This window comes from Carlito syrichta, unplaced genomic scaffold (genome assembly GCF_000164805.1).
Source record: "Carlito syrichta isolate Samal-C Ts95f unplaced genomic scaffold, Tarsius_syrichta-2.0.1 Scaffold288230, whole genome shotgun sequence".
Taxonomy (NCBI): domain Eukaryota; kingdom Metazoa; phylum Chordata; class Mammalia; order Primates; family Tarsiidae; genus Carlito; species Carlito syrichta.
In genome coordinates this window covers 247,574-269,810 of record NW_007232326.1, presented here as the reverse complement: position 1 = coordinate 269,810, position 22,237 = coordinate 247,574, and the positions used below count along the sequence as shown (strand labels likewise).

Here is a 22,237-nt window from a genome sequence, read left to right as displayed (position 1 = left end):
AATAACTATTTTAGGAAGTTATTTTGATGTTTAAAATAATGGGGGAGGGAAGATGCATTAAAAATAATATGCTAATTTTTTGTATATAATCTTATTCCATACACCTAGTCAACCGAGTAGTAAATTACTGATTTTTTTTTTATGCTGGATATGCTATGCTTGTTTAAAATATCTCCTGCTCTACATAGTAGTAACTTAAGATGCTAAGAAATCAAACCAAGAAAGAATAATGTTTAATAATAATGAGCTCAGGGAATGGGTAAACAAAGATATCACTAAGAGTAGAAAGTTATGACTACTCTAAAACACTTTTTGACCCAAGGAATCCTAGCCATTTGAAGCATATTCTCTACTGCTCTCACACCCGAACATATCTGAAAATCATTTAACTCAAAAAAAGAGACAAATTAGTTATGAGACTCACAGACTTCTATAGGACACATAGTGTTACAAGTTCACAGTGTTTCTCCCTCAATATATATAATTTTGGAAGGTTGTTAAAAATGTGACAATACCACCATCTTGGAAAAAGTGGCAATGGCATAGTCTAGCTGAAAGGTGAGAAACTGACCTGATTGATGGAGTTGGCAGCACAGGATGCGAGGCCTGTCCCAACAGAAGTAAGCAGGAAACAGGGCCAGTCGAAAGGTCCTGGAGCCAATGCAAATCCAGCTGAAGTGGTACTTACAACTAGAGCTGCAATATAGAAACAAAGCAGACGAATCATTACCAGTAAGATTCTCAACTGTAAAAGCCAAAAGACAAAGAACAAGTCATCTTTTATATAAGTCAATCAATCATATTAATAACATAAACTATAGGCTAATCTTTTGCTTTAAAAAATCGACATTTTTCTGATGATAAAAATTATACATGTTAATTACAGAAAAATGTTAATTTTCTTTTAATGCCATACTCGAGTAAAAAATAAGGTAGGTCATCCAGATTCAATTATTCACATATTCATTCAATGAACATTTACTGAATACCAAATCCATAGTCAGTATGTATTGTCAGGAATAAAGTTGTACAAGGTCTCATTCTTGCTCTTGGGCAATTTGACAGGGAAACAGGGGCCTCAATTCTGCGACAAACTCCAGATAAGTCTATAAGATGGTCCTGGGGGACAGAGATGAGTAGAAGGAGATGATAATCCTACAGCTACCAACAGGAATCCAGGGAAGAGGCAAGATTGCAGAAGCAAAGCCAGGCAAGTCAAGCATCCACCAAAGCTGCTCCTTTTTTGGTAGGTCCTGGTGCTTATTTTCTGGAGTTTATAGAAGCTGAAAGGGCTGAAAACTGTCTAAGAGTGATGCCAATACAGAGCTGTAGAAAATCACTGGAAAAAGAATCAACATTGGTGGGCTAATCTAGCAAAGCATCAAGAAGATAGCATTTTAAGTTGGATCTTCAAGAGGGGATGCAGAGAAGGGAAAGGAATGGTGGGGTAAGCTACACCACAGGTAATGGATAATTCCAAGAACAGGAACAATGGAACAAGGGCACAAAGACCCATGTCAGGAGTCTAACGCGTGTGTGACACCATCTACCTAGATTCTCAAACCAAAAACCTAGGAAGCATTTTTAATTATCTCCTTTCTCACTCTCTATATTCCATTCACTGCAAAGTACTAACTGTTCTACCTCTACAGAGTATTTCAAACCTATCTCAGTACTACCATCTAGTTCAGTGGTTCTTAACCAGGAGTGGTTTTGCCCCTCAGGGGACATTTACTAATGTCTGGAAACATTTTTGGTTGCCAGAACTGGAAGGGAAGAGATCTATCCGTGTTCTAGCGGGAAGAGGTTGGGGATGCTTCTTAACAACCTACAGTGCATAGGACAGCACCCCACAACAAAAAATTTTCAGGCCTAAAATGTCACTAGTGCCAAGATTGAATAATTCTGAACCAGTCCAAGCAATTACTGTAAGAGTCTCCTTTGTAACTAGTATCATTGCTTCCACCTTGCTTCTCTCCAGAGTGATATCTTTAAAATGTGAACAGATCATATCACTTTGCTGCTTTGAAAATTTGGAGAAAATGTTAACTCTCCCTTGCCAACAAGTGTACCCCACTCTTCTCTTGAACTCATTCACTATTCACCAATCATGAGGGACTTCTGCTCTTTGAGCATATCAAGCACTTTCTTGCCCCAGGGTCCCTGTATTTTTGTTTCCTCTGTCCATTTCCATGGCTGGTTCCTTCTCATCCTTCAGATTTCTTCTTAGGGAGAACCTTCCTGATTATCTCATCTAAAGTAGGCCTCCCCAGTTACTCCCTCACATCACCTTTTTATTTCCTCTATGGCACTGATCATTCTGGCTCCTCATGAAAGGTAAGTCTATGAGGCAGGAGCCCTGTCTGTGTCATCCATTGCTATATTTTCAAAGCCACCACTGTGCCAGGCATAGAGTAGGGATGGTGGCTGCCAGATTGCAGAATATCAAGCTGAGAAGCTTACAGTTTGCTTAGTTGGCAGTAAAGAGTCACTGAATGAGATCTATAATTGGAAGTTTAGCCTGATAACAAGATGCACCATAATTTATAGACAGGGACAGAGAGTTCTGCAGAGAAACATTTTAAGACGGTATACCAGTAATCCACTGTGAATAAGGGTAGTAAAAGTGGGAACTGAAGAGTTATAAGGTATATTTTAGTAAGAGAATTGTTAGGACCCGGTAACTATGAAAGGCAGGAAGACAAAATAAAACAACAACAGAGAATGAAAGGTAAAGTGTTGCACTTGGGTGACATAGAGAGGAATTATACCATTAACAGACATAAGGAAATTGGGAAAAGAGGTGATGGAGATAGCCAACCTTAGGAAAACTTGCTGTTTCTGAGGAACCATGGGACGATGTCTAGGTAGAAATATAGAGAAAGTAGATGAAAATAAAGCTCAGGAGAGAGACTTGGGAGACAGGAGAGGAAAAAGCTCTGCAATCAGCTGCCTAGAGACCAGGGCTGAACCTGAGGGAATGGATGAGATCCTCAGTGGGCAGCACGTGCTGTGGAAAGAAGAGTATGAGACAAGTCAGATCTTTACAGATGGCGGCGGGGAATGAAAGACAGACAATATTTGGAGACAAGCACCACAAGCACCATTAGGATGAGGTGGCATGGTTGTCCAATAACCATTAGGATGAGGTGGCATGGTTGTCCAATGTGAGGGGCCACAGGAAGCATGTTAGGAAGGCATTGCTACTGACATCAGCACATACATACCAGAGAAAATGACAGTTCCTCTTAATGATCACAAGTCAGTTGGCATGTCTTTCAATCCAGTCTTTTTTTTTCTGTTTAAAATTTTTTATTTTAAAGATGTGGGGTACAATTCAGGGTTAGGTATACAAATGTTCATTATGCAGGTACCCTTTTTGATGAGGTGTGCTTCCTCCCTCCTCTGGTAGATTCCTACTACTGCCAATCCCGCCCCACCCCCTTGGCAGTTTCCCACTACTGTCAATCCTTTTATTATGTATTAAGCTAACTGTCCAAGGTCTGCTTATGAGTGAGAACATGTAATATCAGTTCTTTGTTTCTGTGATAGATCATTCAGTATTATAGACTCTAAGTTCATCCAAGATGCTGTGAAATTCATAATGTTGTCCTTTTGTATGGCTGCATAATATTCCATTGTGTATATGTACCACAACTTTTTTATCCAGCCCTTTTATGATGGGCCACACGGTTGGTTCCATGTTTTTGCTATTGTGAACAATGCTGCAATAAATATATGTGTGCAGTTATGTTTTTCATAGAGTGATTTGAATTCGTCCCGGAATATTCCCAGTAGGGGTATTGCAGGGTCATGCAGAAGGTCGATTTTTAGATCTTTTAGGAATTGCCAAACTGTTTTCCACAGAGGTTGTACTAGTTGACACTCCCACCAACAGTGTAGAAGTGTTCCCTTTTCCCTGTATCCTCTTCAGCATCTGTTATTTTTTGAGTTATTGATGGTGGCCATCCTGACTGAAGTTAGGTGGTATCTCAGTGAGGTTTTAATTTGCATTTCTTTGATGACTAGTGAGTATCTGTTGGCTGCTTGTATGTCTTCTTTTAGAAGTGCCTATTCATATCTTTTGCCCACTTTGTAATGGGGCTGTTTTTTTCTTTTCAGCATAATTGAGTTCCTTGTAGATCCTACATGTTAGGCCTTTGTCAGACATAAAGTTGGCAAATATTTTTTCCCAGTCTGTGGGCTGTCTCCCTGCTCTCTTGATGGTTTCTTTGGCTTTGCAGAAGAGCTTGTCAGTTTGATAAGGTTCCACTTAACTATCTTATCTCTTACGGCATGGGCACTTGGTTTTTGATCAGGAATTGGATGCCAGCTCCAATTTCCATAAGGGTGCCTCCTGCATTTTCTAAGGTTCTTATAGTTTGAGGTTTTACATATAGGTCTTTGATCCCTTTAGAGTTGATTTTGTGTATCAGGGCAGGTTGGGGTCTTGTTTTAATTTTCTGTATGTGGTCAGCCAGTTTCCCAAGCACCATTTACTAAATAGGTTCTCCTCTCCCCAGTGGTTGGTAGTAGTGGAGGTTTTGTCGAAGATGAGTTGATTGAGAAATTGAGGTTTTGCTTCGGCAATCTCTATCTTGTTCCATTGGTCTATATGCCTGTTCTTGTATCAGTACCAGGCTGTTTTGATTATCGTAGTTTTATAATAAAGTTTAAAGTCCGGAAATGTGATACCTTCCACTTTGTTTTTGTTTTTCGTTTTTTTTGCTGAGGATTGTTTTGGTTATTTGTGGTCATTTATGTTTCTTTATTAATTTCTATATTGTTGTTTCCAGGTCTGAGAAGAATGCTGCTGGTAATTTAATGGGCATTGCGTTAAATCTGTAGATTGCTTTAGGTAGGATGGACATCTTAACGATGTTGATTCTTCCAATTCATGAGCATGGAATATTTTTCTGTTTGTTTGTGTCATCTTTGATTTCTTTGAGCAGTGTTTTGTAGTTTTTGTTGTAAAGGTCTTTGACTTCTCTGGTTAGGAAGATGCCAAGGTCTTTTTTTTTTTTTTTGTGGCTACTGTGATTGGGATTGTGCTTTTTATTTGGGTTTCTGTTTATTTTTGGTATATAGGAATGCAACTGTCTTTTGTGCATTTATTTTATATCCAGAGATTTTGCCAAAGTCCTTTATCAGTGCAAGGAGGTTTTTGACAGATTCTCTTGGATTTTCAAGGTACAGAATCATGTTGTCTGCAAAGAGGGATAACTTGACTTTCTCTTTTCCTATCCTTCTCTTCTTTTGTCTGATTGCTCTAGCTAGGACTTCCAAAACTATGTTGAAAAAGAGGGGTGAGAGTGGGCATCCTTGTCCTGTTTTGGTTTTCAGGGGAAATGGTTCCAATCTCTGTCTGTTTAGTAGTATGTGGGATGTGAGTTTCTTGTAGATAGCTCTTACTATTTTGAGGTATGTTCCATCTATGCCTAGATGTTCGAGGGTTTTTTTTTAATCAAAAAAGAGTGCTGGATTTTATCAAAAGCTTTTTCCGTGTCTAATGATATAATCATGTGGTCTTTGCTTTTACATCTGTTGATGTATTTCAGCAACTTTTGAGATTCTTTATAGCTCTACCATATGGAAAAGCCCCTTACCTGATATCTAGATGGGACACAGGTTTCTTGATATTGCTACATTTCTTTGGTTCGGTTCAATGGTCATTTGCAAAGTGACATAATTGTATGTGCTAAGATTACCACTTCAACTAGAATTCTAGGAGCTAAAGGCAAATAGGAGGCTGATCAGAAGTCACAAAGACATACACATCCAGGAGACAGGTAGGGTGGCTGAGGAAGGAAGCACTTCTAAGCCAGAAAGCGTGTACCATCCCTCTCACATTTCCCTCTACTAGGGGTACAGCATGCCTTGGCCCAGGAATAGTTATAATACAAGTGCACACAAGGTATCTAACAGCAGCAAATAACCACATGGAGCAGGGGGTAGCAATCAAAGAGAGAATACTTATTTCAAAGGAAATATTCTGGAAGTTTAGCTCTCTAATTCTACAACAACGTGTGCCCAAAAGAAAACACCACTGTGATTCCAGGCTTTGAAAACTGTAGTTGCAGGTACATTTCACCCTTATGCCAACAGAGAAAGAACAGCCTCTCATGTAACAGTCCATCTAACTTTACCTAAACACATTTAATGACCATTAAGAAAGGTACTTTTTTAGAGCAAACAACAAAACTCCCTTTAGAATACTCAAATAGCACCTTCTTTGAGGAAGTTTTTTTTTTTTTTTAATAAAGATATCATGCCATAAATTGCAAAATTTCATAGACAGGCCAGTGTTAAAGAATGAGAGTCATCTTGTTTAGTACAACTCAACAGCTCTCCAAATGTGTATCAAAGTGAGTCCGTGACAAGCCAGGAGTGCAAGAAAAACTTCTTAATACCCAGTTCTACTTCTCAGTTGTACCCAAAGACTTTTATCACATGGGAAGAAAGGTTAATGGTATCAATGGGAGAATTTAAGGGAAAAGAGATTGAAAGGTTTTCCTTCTTAAAATGAAACTAAGTAAACTACTTCTATTCAGAGAGTAAATCAGTCAAAAATAACTTTTCATCGTATTTTAAAATCTTAAACATGAAAGTTGACTGACTACTCATAAGCACAGCAATAGTTAAAAGAAAAACTACTAAAATCTTCTCAATATATGTAAAATTAGTAAAATCCAGAGTCACCAGAATAAAGAACTATAGTCAGCCTTCTGTATCCATACGTACTACATCTATAAATTCAACCAAACCTAGATGGAAAATATTCAGGAAAAAAAAATGGACAGATGCATTTGCATCGAACATGTGCAGACTTTTTTCTTGTCATTATTCCCTAAACATACAGCATAACAACTATTCACATAACATTTATACTGCATTAGCTGTTATGAGTGATCTAGACATGATTTAAAGTATATAGGAGGATGAGTACAGGTTATATGCAAGTACTACACCATTTTACATGAACATTTGTGGACTCTGGTATCCTTGGGAGGTCCTAGAATCAGTGCCCTATGGATACTGATGCTTTAGATATCCCTAAATATCCAGATCAACATTTTACATTGTGCTTAAAAAAGAAAGAAAGAAAGAAAGAAAGAAAGAAAGAAAGAAAGAAATTAAGTCAATTACCATCATTTTGGACAAGGAAGCACCATAATCACTGAACTGTTAAAAATAAAAGTGTTCTAAAAAGAAAATTAACTTAGTTTAAAATTGAAAAGGGCATGTACTTACATGAAAGCAAAACTGTTAATCAGAGGAGAAAGTACCTTGTTATTCTTTTTATTCACCCAGAGTTTGATTAGAGGATAAACAATACTGAAAGTACATCAAAATTTTTGACTAACAAGTCCACTGATAAACTGAGAAGAGAACAAAAGTGATTTGCAAAAAATGACAAAGAAAAAAGAGTAATGTTTTAGTAAGACATAACAATAAGTAAATTAATAAAATGGAAACACTGCCTCATTTTAAAATATACAAATTGTAAATGGAAATATACATTTTAAACAGCAACTATTATTATTATTATTATTATAAAGGAGATTTGAATTTTGAAACACATTTCTAAAAAAGACCCAAAGCTAACAAAGAATGGATTTATACTTACTTTATCAAAGCAATTAATTTAAGAGAAAAAGGCAGAGAGAATTGATAAACTATACAAGTAAAATTGACCAAAGCAATATTCTCATACAACACTGCCACAACTGTAATTAAACTTTTCATTGATTTCCTGGGATTCATTACAGGAATCATTTTGCAGCACCAGAATCTCATTAAAATTGAATGTAATATATTCTTTCATTAATAACACTTGAAATTATATTTTATTTGGTAATCTCATATTCTGTCCCTTCATGAATAAACATAAAATCAATATTGCCAACAAAGCATGACCCATCCAATATAGGCCCAGACGCAGGGTACTGCAGGCCCAGGAGATGATTCTGGGAAACCCAAGGGAGAGTAATACTCCCAGTCCAATTGTGCCTCACCCATCCCTGCCCCTGACCGGCAAGAGAACCCCAAGGTTCCTCATGAAAAGAGATTGAATTGCAGCAGCCTTCACTAAAGGTAGCCCTGACTACTAGGGTCAATTTTTTAGCACAACTGTACCTCTATTGGTCAATCTCTTCCAAACCATAGGCCTGACCTGAGACTGACCAGGGATGCCTTCTTCCACGTCCCATGATTAGTAGAATTCACCAAATGAAGTCTCTTGTCTTCCTGCATTCTCCAGGGAGAAGTCCCTACTATGTTCCCTATCATTTAACATAAAAAAAAAAAATGACTTTGAAGCAATCACAGTTAGACACGCCCCAGGTTACAGCTGCTGCTTTTGAATGTTTGTCCCCCTCTGAAAGTCTTGTTGAAACTTATTCTTCATTGCGGTAGCATTGAGAGGTGAGGCCTTTAAAAGATGACTGGATCATGAGGGCTCGGCACTCACAAATGGATTAATCTATTGATGGGTTAACGAATTATCATGGGAGTGGGAACGGTAGCTTTACAAGAAGAACAGACCAGAACTAGCAAGTTCCACTCACCATGTGATGTCTTACGCCGCCTGAACGCTACAGAGTGCCCATCAACAAGAAGACCCTTGCAATATGCAGCCTCAACTTTGGACTCCTCTGCCTCCATCACTGTAAGAAGCAAATGCCTTTTCTTTATAAATTATCCAGTTTCAGGTATTCTGTTACCTGAAGAGAAAACAGACTAAGCCACATGTGAACGAATTGGGAAAAAGTGAACATCCCTGTTGAGACGCGCTTTGAAGGCCACATGGCAGAGCACTATGGGCAGCCTCTAAGAGCCAAAAGCAGTTAATGACAGTATCTAAAAGAAAAACAAAGACCTCAGTCCCAGAACTGCAAAGAAATTAATTCTGCCAACAACCAGTGAGCCTAGAAGAGGATCCCAAGCTCCAGATGAGAAGAACAGTCCCAACCAACACCTTGAATTCAGCCTGGTGAGACATTGAGCAGGGTTTCTGAGCCACACATGCCTGCATTTCTACCTGTAGAAACAGTGAAACAATAACAATGTGTTGTTTTAAGCTGCTAAAGTTGTGGCAATTTATTTTTTATCAATAGAAAATTAATTAGTATGGTAAAGAGGGTAGCATTTAAGAAAGACTAGTCTATCAGCAACACAGAGGATAGACTGACTGGAGCGGAGGAAAATTTATGTAGCAAACCACTTAAAGGCCAATGCAGAGAGCTAGGTGTGAAGCGATGAAGGCCTGGGGAGGATGGCAACAATGTAAACAGAGTTCGCAGCAACATTTTGAAAGTGGTAACACAGGGCTTCACTGCTCAATAAATATATGCAGTTTCAGCAAAGAATCTAAATAAACACAATTCAGTATCTGAAAGAATAATCAAATCCAGAAGGTCAAGAAGAATTTAGGCTCAACTAGTCTAATCTCTCCCTTGCCTGATGTAAGAATCCCTTCTCCAACATCTTAGCGTATGCTCTCTCCAAATCTGGTTATAGGTAGTTATTTCTCCCTGGGCAACCTGCTCTGTTAGAGAAGAGCTATAGCTATTTAAAAGTTCTCTCTCTATTCAAGCCAAAATCAACTTCCTTGAAATATCTACTTAGGATACGATTTATGTCTTCTGGAGCAAGAGAATTAACTTTTTCTTTCTAAGCACAGCCCTTCAATCACACAAATCCATCTCTATAGTCTCTGTTTCTTCAAGCTAAGTATCCGTAGAAGTCAATCACTCTTGACTTCCAGATGCCTGTCCACACTTAGGGGCACTTCTACAGATACAATAGTTCCTCACTATATCAAAAGCACTTAGCACAGTGCCTGGTAAATAATAAGGGCTTAGTAAGCCACGCTCTTGGTAATTATTAAAATGTGGATCATAGAAATCTAGATGAGATATTTCTCTGGCCACTAAATTTGGATTTCATATTTCAAAACAGTGCCTAAATAAACACTCCATACCAAGCTCCACATGCTTCTGTATTGTAATCTAAGTTATCCAGTAGCCATTCTTTAATAAAAATGGTAGACTAAAATGATAATGACAAAAACACAACGTGCCTACATGAAGTGAAGCACTTTAGTGTGTCAAAGTACTCTGCCATTTATTTCAAACTGGAAAATATTGCACTCCAAAGGAGGGTGTGATGTTCTCACTCATAAGCAGACCCTGAACATAAGTACACCCTGAACATTTACCATAATACTATAAGAAAGGGATTGGCAGTAGTGGGATACTGCCGGGGTGGGGGTAGGGGGCACAAAACATCAGTAAGGTCAACCTGGCAAAGTGGGAACCAAAGGGAGGCCCAACTTTACCTGTACAATGTCCACTTGTATATCTAACCCTGAATTGTACCTCATGTCTTTAAAATTAAAAAAAAACATATAAAAATAAAAACTAAAAAAAATAAATAAAGATGCATATGGATACCTCAGGGACATGGCAGGAACACAGGAGAACTTTCACTTATATTTGATATTTCACTTATATTTTTAATCCTTTCTTTTAAAACTCACATTTTGCATTATCTTAAAGTGAATATATCAGTATAAGAGTACATGAATTGTACTCATAAGTAACTATGCATGTATATTTATATATAGTAGTGTAAATATTATAAACACACATAAGTACACTTAAAATGTTTTTAACTAATAAAATATAAGACTAACAAACTTTGGGAAACCCTGCTCTAAAATAAGCAAAGCAAGCAATGGTAGGCATTAATGTCTGATTTTTTTATATGGGGAAAAATGTACAAAACCAGTGGTAGTGAAATCAATGCAGGGTCCCAAGCAAGAGTCACACAGTTTATGGACAATATAGTTCTCTGCTTTACAGAATATTCTTTGATAAGTACTTCAAAGACTCACTTTTAGAAGAAACTTCCACTAAATGAAGGGAAGATACACATACATGCAATCACCTAGCAGATCACAAAATCACAAACCAGGCAAGATAAGATTTAATTCTGTATCCCTGGCACAGGATTCATGATTTTTATCTGTAGGTTTCAAGGGGAACAGTAGAGAGTCATTGGGAGGAAGTCCCATATTGGGAGTGGGCAGAAGCAGCCCTGATGCACAAACTATAACTTTCTGCAGCAGAAGGGGCTTTACTTGTCATTGGTAAAGAGGTTTTTGCAAGACTTGCAGTACAAGCTTATCCAGCCTCCCTAGTTCAAATCTCACAGTATACTTTCCAGAGCTGCAACAAAACACTTGAAAGGTTTTGCCTTTTCCAATATGTAAGCGATTTTCTTGGAAAAGTATCTTTATCAGTAATTTTTTTTTAAGGTCACTACTTTGGGAACTATTGGTCTCTGAGCATAGGCATAATAAATGTATTTCATTTCCTTTCTAAAATCATCAATTAAAAATAACCATAAGAATTATATTTTAAAATGAGTCATCTATATTCTGCTTTCTTATTATTTCTGTATTTCAATACATCACCATTTTTTAGCATTGGCCTCAAAAGAACTAAGCAAAAAACAAAACTCTAATAAGTCAATTTGAATAATTATTAACTCTGATAAAAGATTTGGTAGAAAGATTAAAACCACTGGTTAAATGAGATTTTGAGATTCTCCACAGATTTTTAAATTATCTTTGTGATCTATTACATCTCATTATCCTTGATGGCAGATACTATGCAATATTGTGATCCAAATCCTAAAAACTTGAGATGTAGAAAGCTGATAGAGAATAGGCAATGCATGAATTTGTATGTGGTTTTGTTTATCTGTGTGTCCAAGTTAATGGAATAAGTGTTTGCTAGTTAGATCTCAAAGTTCAAAATTCTATAACTTAGGGGTTGGGTGTGGTGGTTTACGTCTGTAATTCTAGCATTTTAGGAGGCCAAGGTGAGAAAATTGCCTGATCCCAGGAGTTCGAGATCAGCCTGGGCAACACAGCAAGATAATGCCTCTACAAAAAATTTTTAAAAATTACCTGGGTGTGTTGGTCTATGCTTATAGTCCCAGCTACTCAGCAGGCTTGAGCCTTGGAGTTCAAAACTGCAGTGAGCACCACTACACTCCAGCCTGGGTGACAGAGCAAGACCTGTCTCTTTAGATAGACACACACACACACACACACACACACACACACAGCCCCAAGGGTGCCAAAAAAATGTATACACTTTTTAAAAGATGTTATCTGTGGTTTACTTTCCGAAGTTGAATTAAAATTGTAGTAGCAATGTGTAGTATGATGTTTGCTCAACCGTGCTTCCACCATTGTCTTTGACTGTCCTGCCTGTCGCATGGTGATGCTACCATTCATTTGATTAATGCCATCTTTCGAGCATTAAAATGTGTATATGTTTTTTTGGGGGGCAACCTTTGTATATATGCAAAACTTAATCCAGAGACAGGAGTTAAGTCTTTTCTGATTTTCAAATGAGAGTGTATTTTTACTAAATGGCTGTACTTATAATTTCCAACTCTATCTTCATTTCTATTATTACCTTAAGCTTCAAATGCTTGAATTTCTAATTTAAGTGAGTTTTTTAGGCTTCACAGCTTGGCAGCATTCTGTGAACCTTCATACTGTGAAGTCATCTTACCAACAAACGTATCAAAGAAGGTGGTAATTCTTATGCTTATTGTTAAGTTCAGATGAAAAGTCAATTGATGAGAGAGACAGTATTTCTCAGCCACATCAAAGGATATCAATCAGAGGTAACTGCTTACAAACTACAACCACTTCTGGTTAAAAGATAAGACTTTTCAAAGAGATTTTTAATAACACAGCTGTAAAACTAAGAACTTATTAGGGCTTCCTGTTTTCCCTTTTCTTTTCTGCATATACTTAATAACAAAAATTAGTCTGAGAGTCCTAGAACCAAATTAAATCTCACAACTTCAAGTTTACTAAGCAACACTGTTATCAAAATGAAGCATTTAAGTATGGTCACTAATTCACCAGGAACATTCTTGCAATTCACCAGGAATCATTTGGTTTGCATTTAGTTAATATTCAGAAACAGGAAATGAAGTATCTATCAGGTCTGATAAATACATAAATAAAAGTTACTTATATTAAGCTAGTTTATGCAACAGAGTGAGATCCTAAGAGTGTAGTTTCAATTACAGTTTTTCCTTGAATCAAAGAATTTTTCTACTTTATCATCCTATTTTCAGTTTTTCTCTTTTCTTTCTCTCTTTTTTCTTTCTGAGTTGAAGGTCTCACTCAGACTGGGGTACAATGGCATGATCATGGCACACCACAGACTCAACCTCCTGAGCTCAGGCAATCTTCTGCCTCATTCTCCCAAGTAGGTAGGACTACAGGTATGCGCCACCACACCCAGCTAATTTTTAAGTTTTTTGTAGAGATGAGGTCTCATTATGTTGCCTAAACTGGTCTCTAATTCCTTGGCTCAAGTAATCCCCCACCCTGGCCTCCCAAAGTGTTGGCATTTCTGGTGCGAGCCACAATGCCCACCCAAGTATTTTTTCTTTTCAATAAAGAAATATTTCTTCTCCATATACTAAAAAGAAAAAAAAGGAAAAAAAAAATCAATACTTTAAAACACTTTCAATTAACTAAAAAGTTTTCCATGTCATTGCACTCCAGCCTGGGCGACAAGAGCGAGACTCCAATTAAAAAAAAAAAAAAAAACCCAAACAACAACATAAACTGACACCTATTAACTAAAACTGAAACTTTTAAGCAGAAATATGTCTTTATAGCTTTATCTCCATTTCATATCAAAAATATAAGTATGATTATCTAGAAAGTAGATATTGCACAAAATAAACATTTAAAATAACAAAGAATTAAGACTAAGTCTTCATTTTCAATATCATTCTGACTTTGAAAGTATTTAGTGTTTAGCAACATTTGATTATTTTGCATAACACATTTAACAGGTCAGTAAAATGAACCTACTCACTTGTTCTTTACATCTGGACCTAAATACACACATATATATTAATGCATCATTATTTTCTTTTTCATGGCGAATTTTCATTTACTCCTAGTAATTAGATAGATAGTGATGCATCAGTGCTGGTTACGTCATTATTCTAATCACTCAAAACAACATTATTGCAAGAAGAATCTTTTAGAAATACTTTTATTAATAGATAATCAACAACTGGAAGAATTCCCTAATTGGTGTTGCTGTCCTTTTCAGTGAAACTGAAAACCAATAGTTAGTTGTTTTGCCAACCCAAAGAGTGATTTATTGATAACATTTATGCTCACTATTTGTAACAAAAATTCTCAGCTGGAGACTACATCATTTAGAACAAAGCAAAGCAAAGTTTCTGAGGATCCCTCTGAGTTTCACGGGGCACTGTTTTCACAAATTTGAAGAACTTAAGAGAAAGATAGTGGGGTCTACAATCCTCCACAATTATGCCAAGTGAAAAATAAAGTAGCATGCTAAAACCTTTGGAATCCATTGACATTGTGAAAGAGACATTGTGAAAAGCAGATCAAGGAACTACAAAATCACAGCAGCCTAAACCCATGGGTTTAGATACTGTACTTCTTAGTCATAGCTAAGCATTAAGCTACTACAGTATAGCAAAATAATTGATTACTTGTAATTAAAAGACTAGCTGTTCAAAATTCTACAAATAGCAGCAAGAATTTGATACTTTTTTTAAAACATTGAGCTACTATTTTCTGAGCACCTATTATAAGCAAAGCACTGAGACAGAAAAGTCAACAGGCAACGATTACAACACATTATGACAACAATTCAGCAGGTGAAGAACTCTGTAAAAATATAGAAGGGCTTTCTCACCTAGAAGGCTTCCTAAAAGTGATGTCAAATTTGAAAACTGAAGGAGTCTGGCAAACAGAAAAGATGGTGAGGCGTACATATTTGAGACAGGGAACAGCAAGCACAAAAGCAACGAGCTGAGAGACTGCTCCAGATAAAGTCACTCTCCATCCATGAATAAAACAGCTCAGAGTGAGTATGGACAAAAACACACCTAAGTATCTTTTTAAAAGCTCACTGACATGACATCATGTCTCTTTTCATTCTTAATCTCCAAATTCATTATTCCCTCTTCTTATTTGATATTTTAAAAAAAGTTATTAGTAAAGCTAAAACTTTATAGTACATTTTAGAAAGGTTTTCCAAAATATACAGTTAAGCAAAAACTTTTTTTGAGTAAAGAGGCAATCTTGTAACATTCTTTTAAAATTCACTTCTGTTAAGTGTTTCATTCCTTAATCTTAATAAATGTGATGCTGCTTTGCTTTGCTTTGAGCTGGAAACCAAGCCTTTGTAATACCCCAAAGGATTATTAAGCACCTGCAGTGTGACCTGCAGGTTGAGAAGCAATCATTTGTCTCCCTCAAGTAATTCAGACAATATCCCCACCACACAGTAGAGGAAGATCTATTTGGACTTGCAGAATCTTACAGGACCCCAGGTGTCAGGTGGAAGGTGCCACCCACTGATGGGGGTGGGAGAAGAAAAGGCAGAAGGGAAAGAAGGCAGTAACAGGTAAGAATTCTGATAAACTGGGTTAGCAGGAAGTTGTGGAGCTCCCTCTTGATGGGAACTAAATCTGTATTTTTGTGAGTAATGGGAAGCAAGATGGGTTGCTGAGAGTAAAGAGAGATTAGGAGAGAGAGTGTTGAATGGGTTCTCCCGATAACAAGGATGTCTTGTCAGGCAAGGTGTTCAAGTCTGTAATCCCAGCACTTTGGGAGGCCAAGGCGAGGATTATTTAAACCCAGGAGTTCAAGACAGCTTAGACAACATAGCAAGACCTCATCTCTACAAAAAAAATCAAATCTACGTAAATCAAAATCACAAAAAATCTGGCACATGCCTGCAGCCCCAGCTACTCAGAAGGCTGAGGCAGGAGGATTGCCCAAGCCCAGGAGATTGAGACTGCAGTGAGTCATGATGATGCCATTGTACTCAAGCCTGGGTTAGAGTGAGACCCTGACTCAAAAAGAAAATATTACAAAATTAAAAATTAAAAATATATATGCATGTATATGAAAAGTTTCTCAAAGTATGTTATGAGGCCACCTATATCAAGAGTCACTGGTTAAAATACAGATTCCTAGGCCCCACCCTAGATCTCGAGTGAAGGAATATATAGAGTAATGGCCAGACATATACATTATAACAAACATCCCAAGTATCTCAGGAGGCATATAAAGTTTTTTTGTTTTTTGTTTTTTTTTTGAGTTGGAGTCTCACTCGGTCGCCCAGACTGGAGTGCAGTGGCTGCTCCCGGCCACTGCAGCCTCGACCTGCTGGGCGCTGGCGATCCTTCCGCCTCAGCCTTCCGAGTAGCTGGAACTACAGGCGTGCGCTACCACGCCCGGCTGATTTTTTGATTTGTTGTAGAGATGAGGTCTCCCTGCCCAGGTGGGTCTCGAACCCATGGGCTCAGGCAATCCACTCACCCCAGCCTCCCAAAGGCGTGGGATTACAGGCTGAGCCACTGAGCCCGGCTCATATAAAGTTTTTAAGAACCACTAGAAAGTAAAGTTCTCTAGGTTGATGATGAAATGTTGGGTGAAGAAAATTGAGCAAGATGGCAAAGCCTTTAATAACTACTGGAGTGCAACAAAGAAGTGAGAGAGTTTCATAATGTTCTTCAATGTTCACTGGGGGCTTTGTCACCTGGCTTGTTTCTTGTTAAGCTGAAGTTCCATCATCCACCTACACTTTTGCATGAAGGTGTATACTTGGGCTAGCTGGCTTTCCTCTGCTGCACAGTCCAGTACTAACTATACATAACCCCACACAATCCAGCAGTCTCAAAATGTGTATTTGATTATCAAGATGATAGGAAAAAACTGCTTACAGATTAGCATACATCTGCCACCACTACTGGAAAAGTAATTGCCCAGTTGGTAAATCAGTCTTCATTTAAATATAGCATATATGAAACATATATATGTGGTAGTAGTCACAGAGCAGACTAAAGGGTGGAGTTTAACTTTTCTTTGGAAAAACTGAGTAAGGTAGGCAGCTTCCAAGAAGAGGATCTACTGCACAATAAGACAGCCCAGTGGGGGCTATGAGGTCACAAAGAAGGTGGCCACTGTCAGAGTTGAAAGGGCTAGATTTCAGATGCTTTGGTTTTTAAAATGACAGATGTTTTTAATCTAAATTATGCCATACTTTACAACCTCCCTTGCAGCTGGAGGTAGCCACAGTTGCACACACAGTCCTGGCCAATGAGATATAACAAGAAGTTCCTATCAAGAGCTTTTCTTCCCAAAGAGGCAACATCTTATAAGGAGGTTTCTCCCTTTCCACATTTTCCCCTTTCCTTCTTTCTGTCTAAAGTACAATGTGATGACAAGGGTATGAAAGCCATCTTGTGTTCCTGAGGACGAAAACCACAAGCTAATGCTGACAGAGAAAAAGAGAGTACCAGGTATGTTGGCAAGCACTAGCTCCAGACTTCTACCTTCTGAATCATTGCTATATGAGAAAAAGAAACACTTTATTTGTTTAACTCACTGTTTTTCAAGTTTTCAATTATGTGCAGTGGAGCCCATTCTCAATTCATACTTTTCTCTCTCTTCTTTAAAGTTGTTAATATTTCTGAGACATTATCATGCTTATGAAATTCAACTTTACATTCCCCTAACATCTACCACAGCATCTTATACTTACAATCAGCTCAATTAACATAAAATTGATTTTAAGACAATTAAATCCCATCTTAACAATTAAATTATTAGAAAACATAATAGCTTAGTTAATTATATTTTCCCTCTAAATTAGAACATGGGCTAAAGCATCTTATGCAGCACCAGCCTCAGAGAAATCAACAGAAATAAAATAAAAATGAAAATTGGGGAAAAACTTACATCAGCAATAAATTAGGTAAAGACAGGATAGTAAAAACCTCAAGAAATATTTGTTAAATATGATACAGATGAAACTAAATTGAAGACAGCTACTGAGAACTGACTCATTACTTTCATTATTTAAACAGCAAAAAATTAAACTACCCAAATAGCTACTAATAAAGAAATGGAAAAATATGGGAAATAAAGGTTATCCTGACCACACCCATTATTCCTGATGAGGAACAAGGACAGAGGCTAGGGTGGGCCATGAGTGAGATTGGCCCCCGCCATGGTAAGTCCCTTCATCACCGCAGTACAGAAGCACTTACAGGCAGCTGCATCACAGCTAGAGGGAGAGAACGGGCTAGAGGTTCATACCAAAAAGAAAGCAGGGCCTCACTTTGATATAATTCTCACTGGGACAAGGCAGAAAATTTTGTTGAGTCATGATCCAGTGTAGCAGGTCACTTACTACCACCACACCTTGGCATACTGGGAGTTATTCTTCCAACTCAGCATGCCGCAGCACTAGAGGAGCTGGATACAGACACACTTTATGTGGAGAGTAGACCCAGAAAACACTGACGACTAGATTTGGGGAGCAGGACATTGACACTGTGGTTTCAGAAACACAGTGAAAAACCTTTTAGAGAAAAAGTCCCCTTGCTGGTTGCTCCCTCCTCATCTTCAGGTCAAAGAACTGCTACACCAGTAATGCAAACTGATAGCCTCCATTCTTTTCACTTAAAATGTGACAGAAGATAGCCGGGCTCGGTGGCTCAGCCTGTAATCCCGCGCCTTTGGGAGGCTGAGGTGAGTGAATTGCCTGAGCCTGCGGGTTCGAGACCCGCCTGGGCAGTGAGACCTCATCTCTACAATAAATAAAAAAATCAGCCGGGCATGGTGGCGCATGCCTGTAATTCCGGCTACCCGGAAGGCTGAGGCGGAAGGATCGCTGGAGCCCAGCAGGTCGAGGCTGCGGTGGCCGGAAGCGGCCACTGCACTCCAGTCTAGGTGACAGAATGAGACTCCAACTCAAAAAAAAAAAAAAATGTGACAGAAGTACAACAACCTCAAGTGAAACTGTTAGGTGATAGAAAAAAATCCAGCTATGCATCCAATTAAGAAATATGCAATGAGCACCTACCATGTGTCAGGCACTGTTGTAGGTATGCAAGACATAACAGTGCAAATGTACAAAACGTGCCGTTCTCATGAAGCTTATACTCATTTGGGGTATAACTACTGTCTGGAATAGACTTGCCTTCTTTCAGAAATGGATAAACATTAAAAGAGACAAAATGGGTCAATGTTTAAGGTTCATAAAAAAGATTCTACAATATAAAAGAAAAAAGCTGCATAGGAGAAAAAGAGGTTGAATGTATTTCTGAAAAAAATACACCACAGAACCTGTAGACTCTGAGCTCCTCCTAAAGAGTACGACCCAAGAGGACAAGGACTCTGTCAGCCACACATATTTCATTCTGTCCACAACACTTAGAAGAGTACACTGGAACACAACAGATGGTTAACAAATATCAGCTGAATGAGTGGAAAAAATAAATTTGTACAATCTAGGAAAAAATAAAACCAAATCATCAAACAGATAAACTAGGTTAAGATAAATAGTAACAGAACTGCCATAGCAGAATATCAAAAGTCATGAGATGTATTACAAAAGACAGCACAAAACTGAATTAGTATCATATATGACACATCTCAGAAGATCTCTCAGAAGGAAGCAAAAAATCATAATGAGGAAAGCAAGTGGAGAGAGTATAACAAAGAAGAAATTACCAGAAGTAAAATAATTAGTATAAATACAAAAAAGAAGATATCATGATCATTATTTGATTGTATGCCTGAAAAACTCAAGAAATAGCTACATTTTTTAAAAAGATTATCAGTAAATGTATTCAACTATTTAAAGAAAACTACAAAATTTAAAGGCATAAAAGGATAAATGAAAATGATATATTAAAGATCTCAATTCGTCCCTAAATACACATATTGAAATTCAAATTAAATTATTAACAGAACTGAGGAGGGGTGAGATGAATTTCAGGATTACAGCTTCACAAGTTCTTAAATTTGTGAACAGAATATTTAAATACTGTCTAACGACTTATTAAAACCTCATTATATCTCCACCTTATACTATTGACCAAAATACATTTCTTATAAATAATAAAAATGAATATAAAATCATTAACAATATAAGATTGCCAATGTATACACATACTGTACTTACAAAATCTTCATGTAGGAAAAAGCCTAAGCATGGGGCTGAAATCAGAAACCCATAAGGGAAAAGATAAATAGATTTAGTTACATAAATTTAACGTGTGCACATCAAACAATGATAAATAAAAACAAGAAACAAACAATATACAAGCTATGGCATTTAGAACAGATATAATGGGATTAAATTATTAATATGTAAAGAACTATTTCAAACAACAAAGACAAACACAGAAAAGGAGGTTTAAAGGCAAACAAAAATGTATTAACAAAAGAAATGCAAACCACCAATCAACATATGAAAAATATAAAACCTCATTAGTCGTTTTAAATGAAAAATTAAAGACTTAAGTAACATTTTTATACATCAAATTGGTAGAGTTATTCAGAAAAGCACATTATTTAGCATTTATTGGTGAAGGTATGTTGAGTTGGCTAGCAGAAACTGGCAAAACCTTTCTTATTTATTTATTCATTTATTTGCAAAGCCTTGAGAGAAATCTGTCAATGAAATAGAAAACTTTACAAGTACGCATACCCTTTGACCTATCAATGCCACTTATATATATTATCCTAGGAAAATATTCATAGATTTAGCTCCACAGATATTCATTACTGCACTATTTATAATATTAATAGTATAATTAAAGTCACCTAAAGAGAAAAGAAATAAATTATTGTATGCCTATGCAATGGCATGCTATATATCCACTAAAAAAAGATATACTTCTACAGAACTAACTTTCAGAAATAAATATGTACAAGAACATATGTACAATGATATTAAAAATTATTTTTAGTAGCAAAAATAAGATACTACTTAAATATCCATTAGTAGGAAAATGGTTTAATAAATTCAATATACCCACACTATGAAATATCATCAGTCTTAAAAAGAGGTGGTAGATTTAATTGTATTGATGAAGAAGCATGTCTGTAATATACTAATTAGGGAACAAAGCAAATAACGGAACAAAATGTGCAATATGACTCAATTTTAATAAAACAAACACAACAAAAACTATATATGCACTATTATAATATAACTAACTTTTCTTGAACATCTACTATATATGGTAGTAAACTATTTACTTGTATTATTGCTTATTATCTTCACAATAATCCTTTCAGGTAGGATTATCCCCATTTTAAAGATGAAGCAACTGAGGTTTAGAGACTTGAAAAAAGTGTGCCTATGACCACAAAACCAATAAACTGTAGACTAAGAATTCCAACTCAGACAGTCTGACTACCTAGGTTGTGCTACTAACATTACAAGACTGTGTACAGATAAAAAGTAGAAAACTGTATGCAACATACCTCGTCACTACATTGTCTGAAGAGTTTTGTATATTATGTGATTTTGCTTAAAGAAAACAGTACTTTTACATTTTTTAAAAGTCACCGAAAACAGATTAGATATTGATACAAAAAGATATTTTAAAAAATTACAGAAGACATATTATAATCTTATATCTGTTTAAAAAAGTAAAAACATATGAATGGGATGCATAGAAAAAAATTGTAAAATACACCAAATCTTCAAAATGGTTTTAAGATGATGAAATTATGGGGAGATTTCAATCTTCTCTTTTTTTTCTAAAAATAAATATTAATGAGCTATATAGCTTGAAATACTACAATAGCATTTAGCAAGTGCATCATAATTAAGGTAGTTATTTCAAAACATAACTTAAAATTAGAAAAATCATAATTTCATTCAATTAGTATTTTTATAAAAATGTGAAAAACCTCGATACAAATAGTTAATAACTGAAGATTATAGTAAGTTCACTTTTTAAAACTATACAAGCAACTAAAAAGAATTTGTATCTTACATTCCTGCTTTTTTTATTTTAATAAAAAGCAGCATTCTAGGCTCCAGGGGGGAAAAAAATCTATATAATTGATAGACTGTGCTTTACATCAGTTCCATCAATAGAATAATCTGTTGGTTCCAATAAACAGCCTATTTTAGTGTTCTGGTCTCAAAAAATGTGTTGCAGCTTTTCTGCACAAATGTTACTCAGGAAAAAAGTTCTGTTTTTTATTGGCCTATATTAAGTATAAACTCAGTTGAGTCACCAAAGCCTCTATGATCCTACTACAAATAAAATTTCTTCACCCGAGTGTGGTCTGTACAACAAACTCCAAAAACATATTGTAAATAGC

General features: G+C 36.6%; 1 protein-coding gene across 1 annotated transcript in view; it reads right to left on the bottom strand.

Moving 5' to 3' along the window:
* Positions 1–571: 571 nt before the first annotated feature.
* The window catches only part of LOC103255538 (protoheme IX farnesyltransferase, mitochondrial-like), a gene marked incomplete at its 3' end in the record, with an annotated part of 35,505 nt that continues 13,839 nt past the window's right edge, over positions 572–22,237 (bottom strand). The window contains exon 4 of the mRNA XM_008053520.1: positions 572–696. Within this exon, the coding sequence (XP_008051711.1) occupies positions 572–696 (125 nt within the window). The remainder of the gene's footprint in view (positions 697–22,237) is intronic.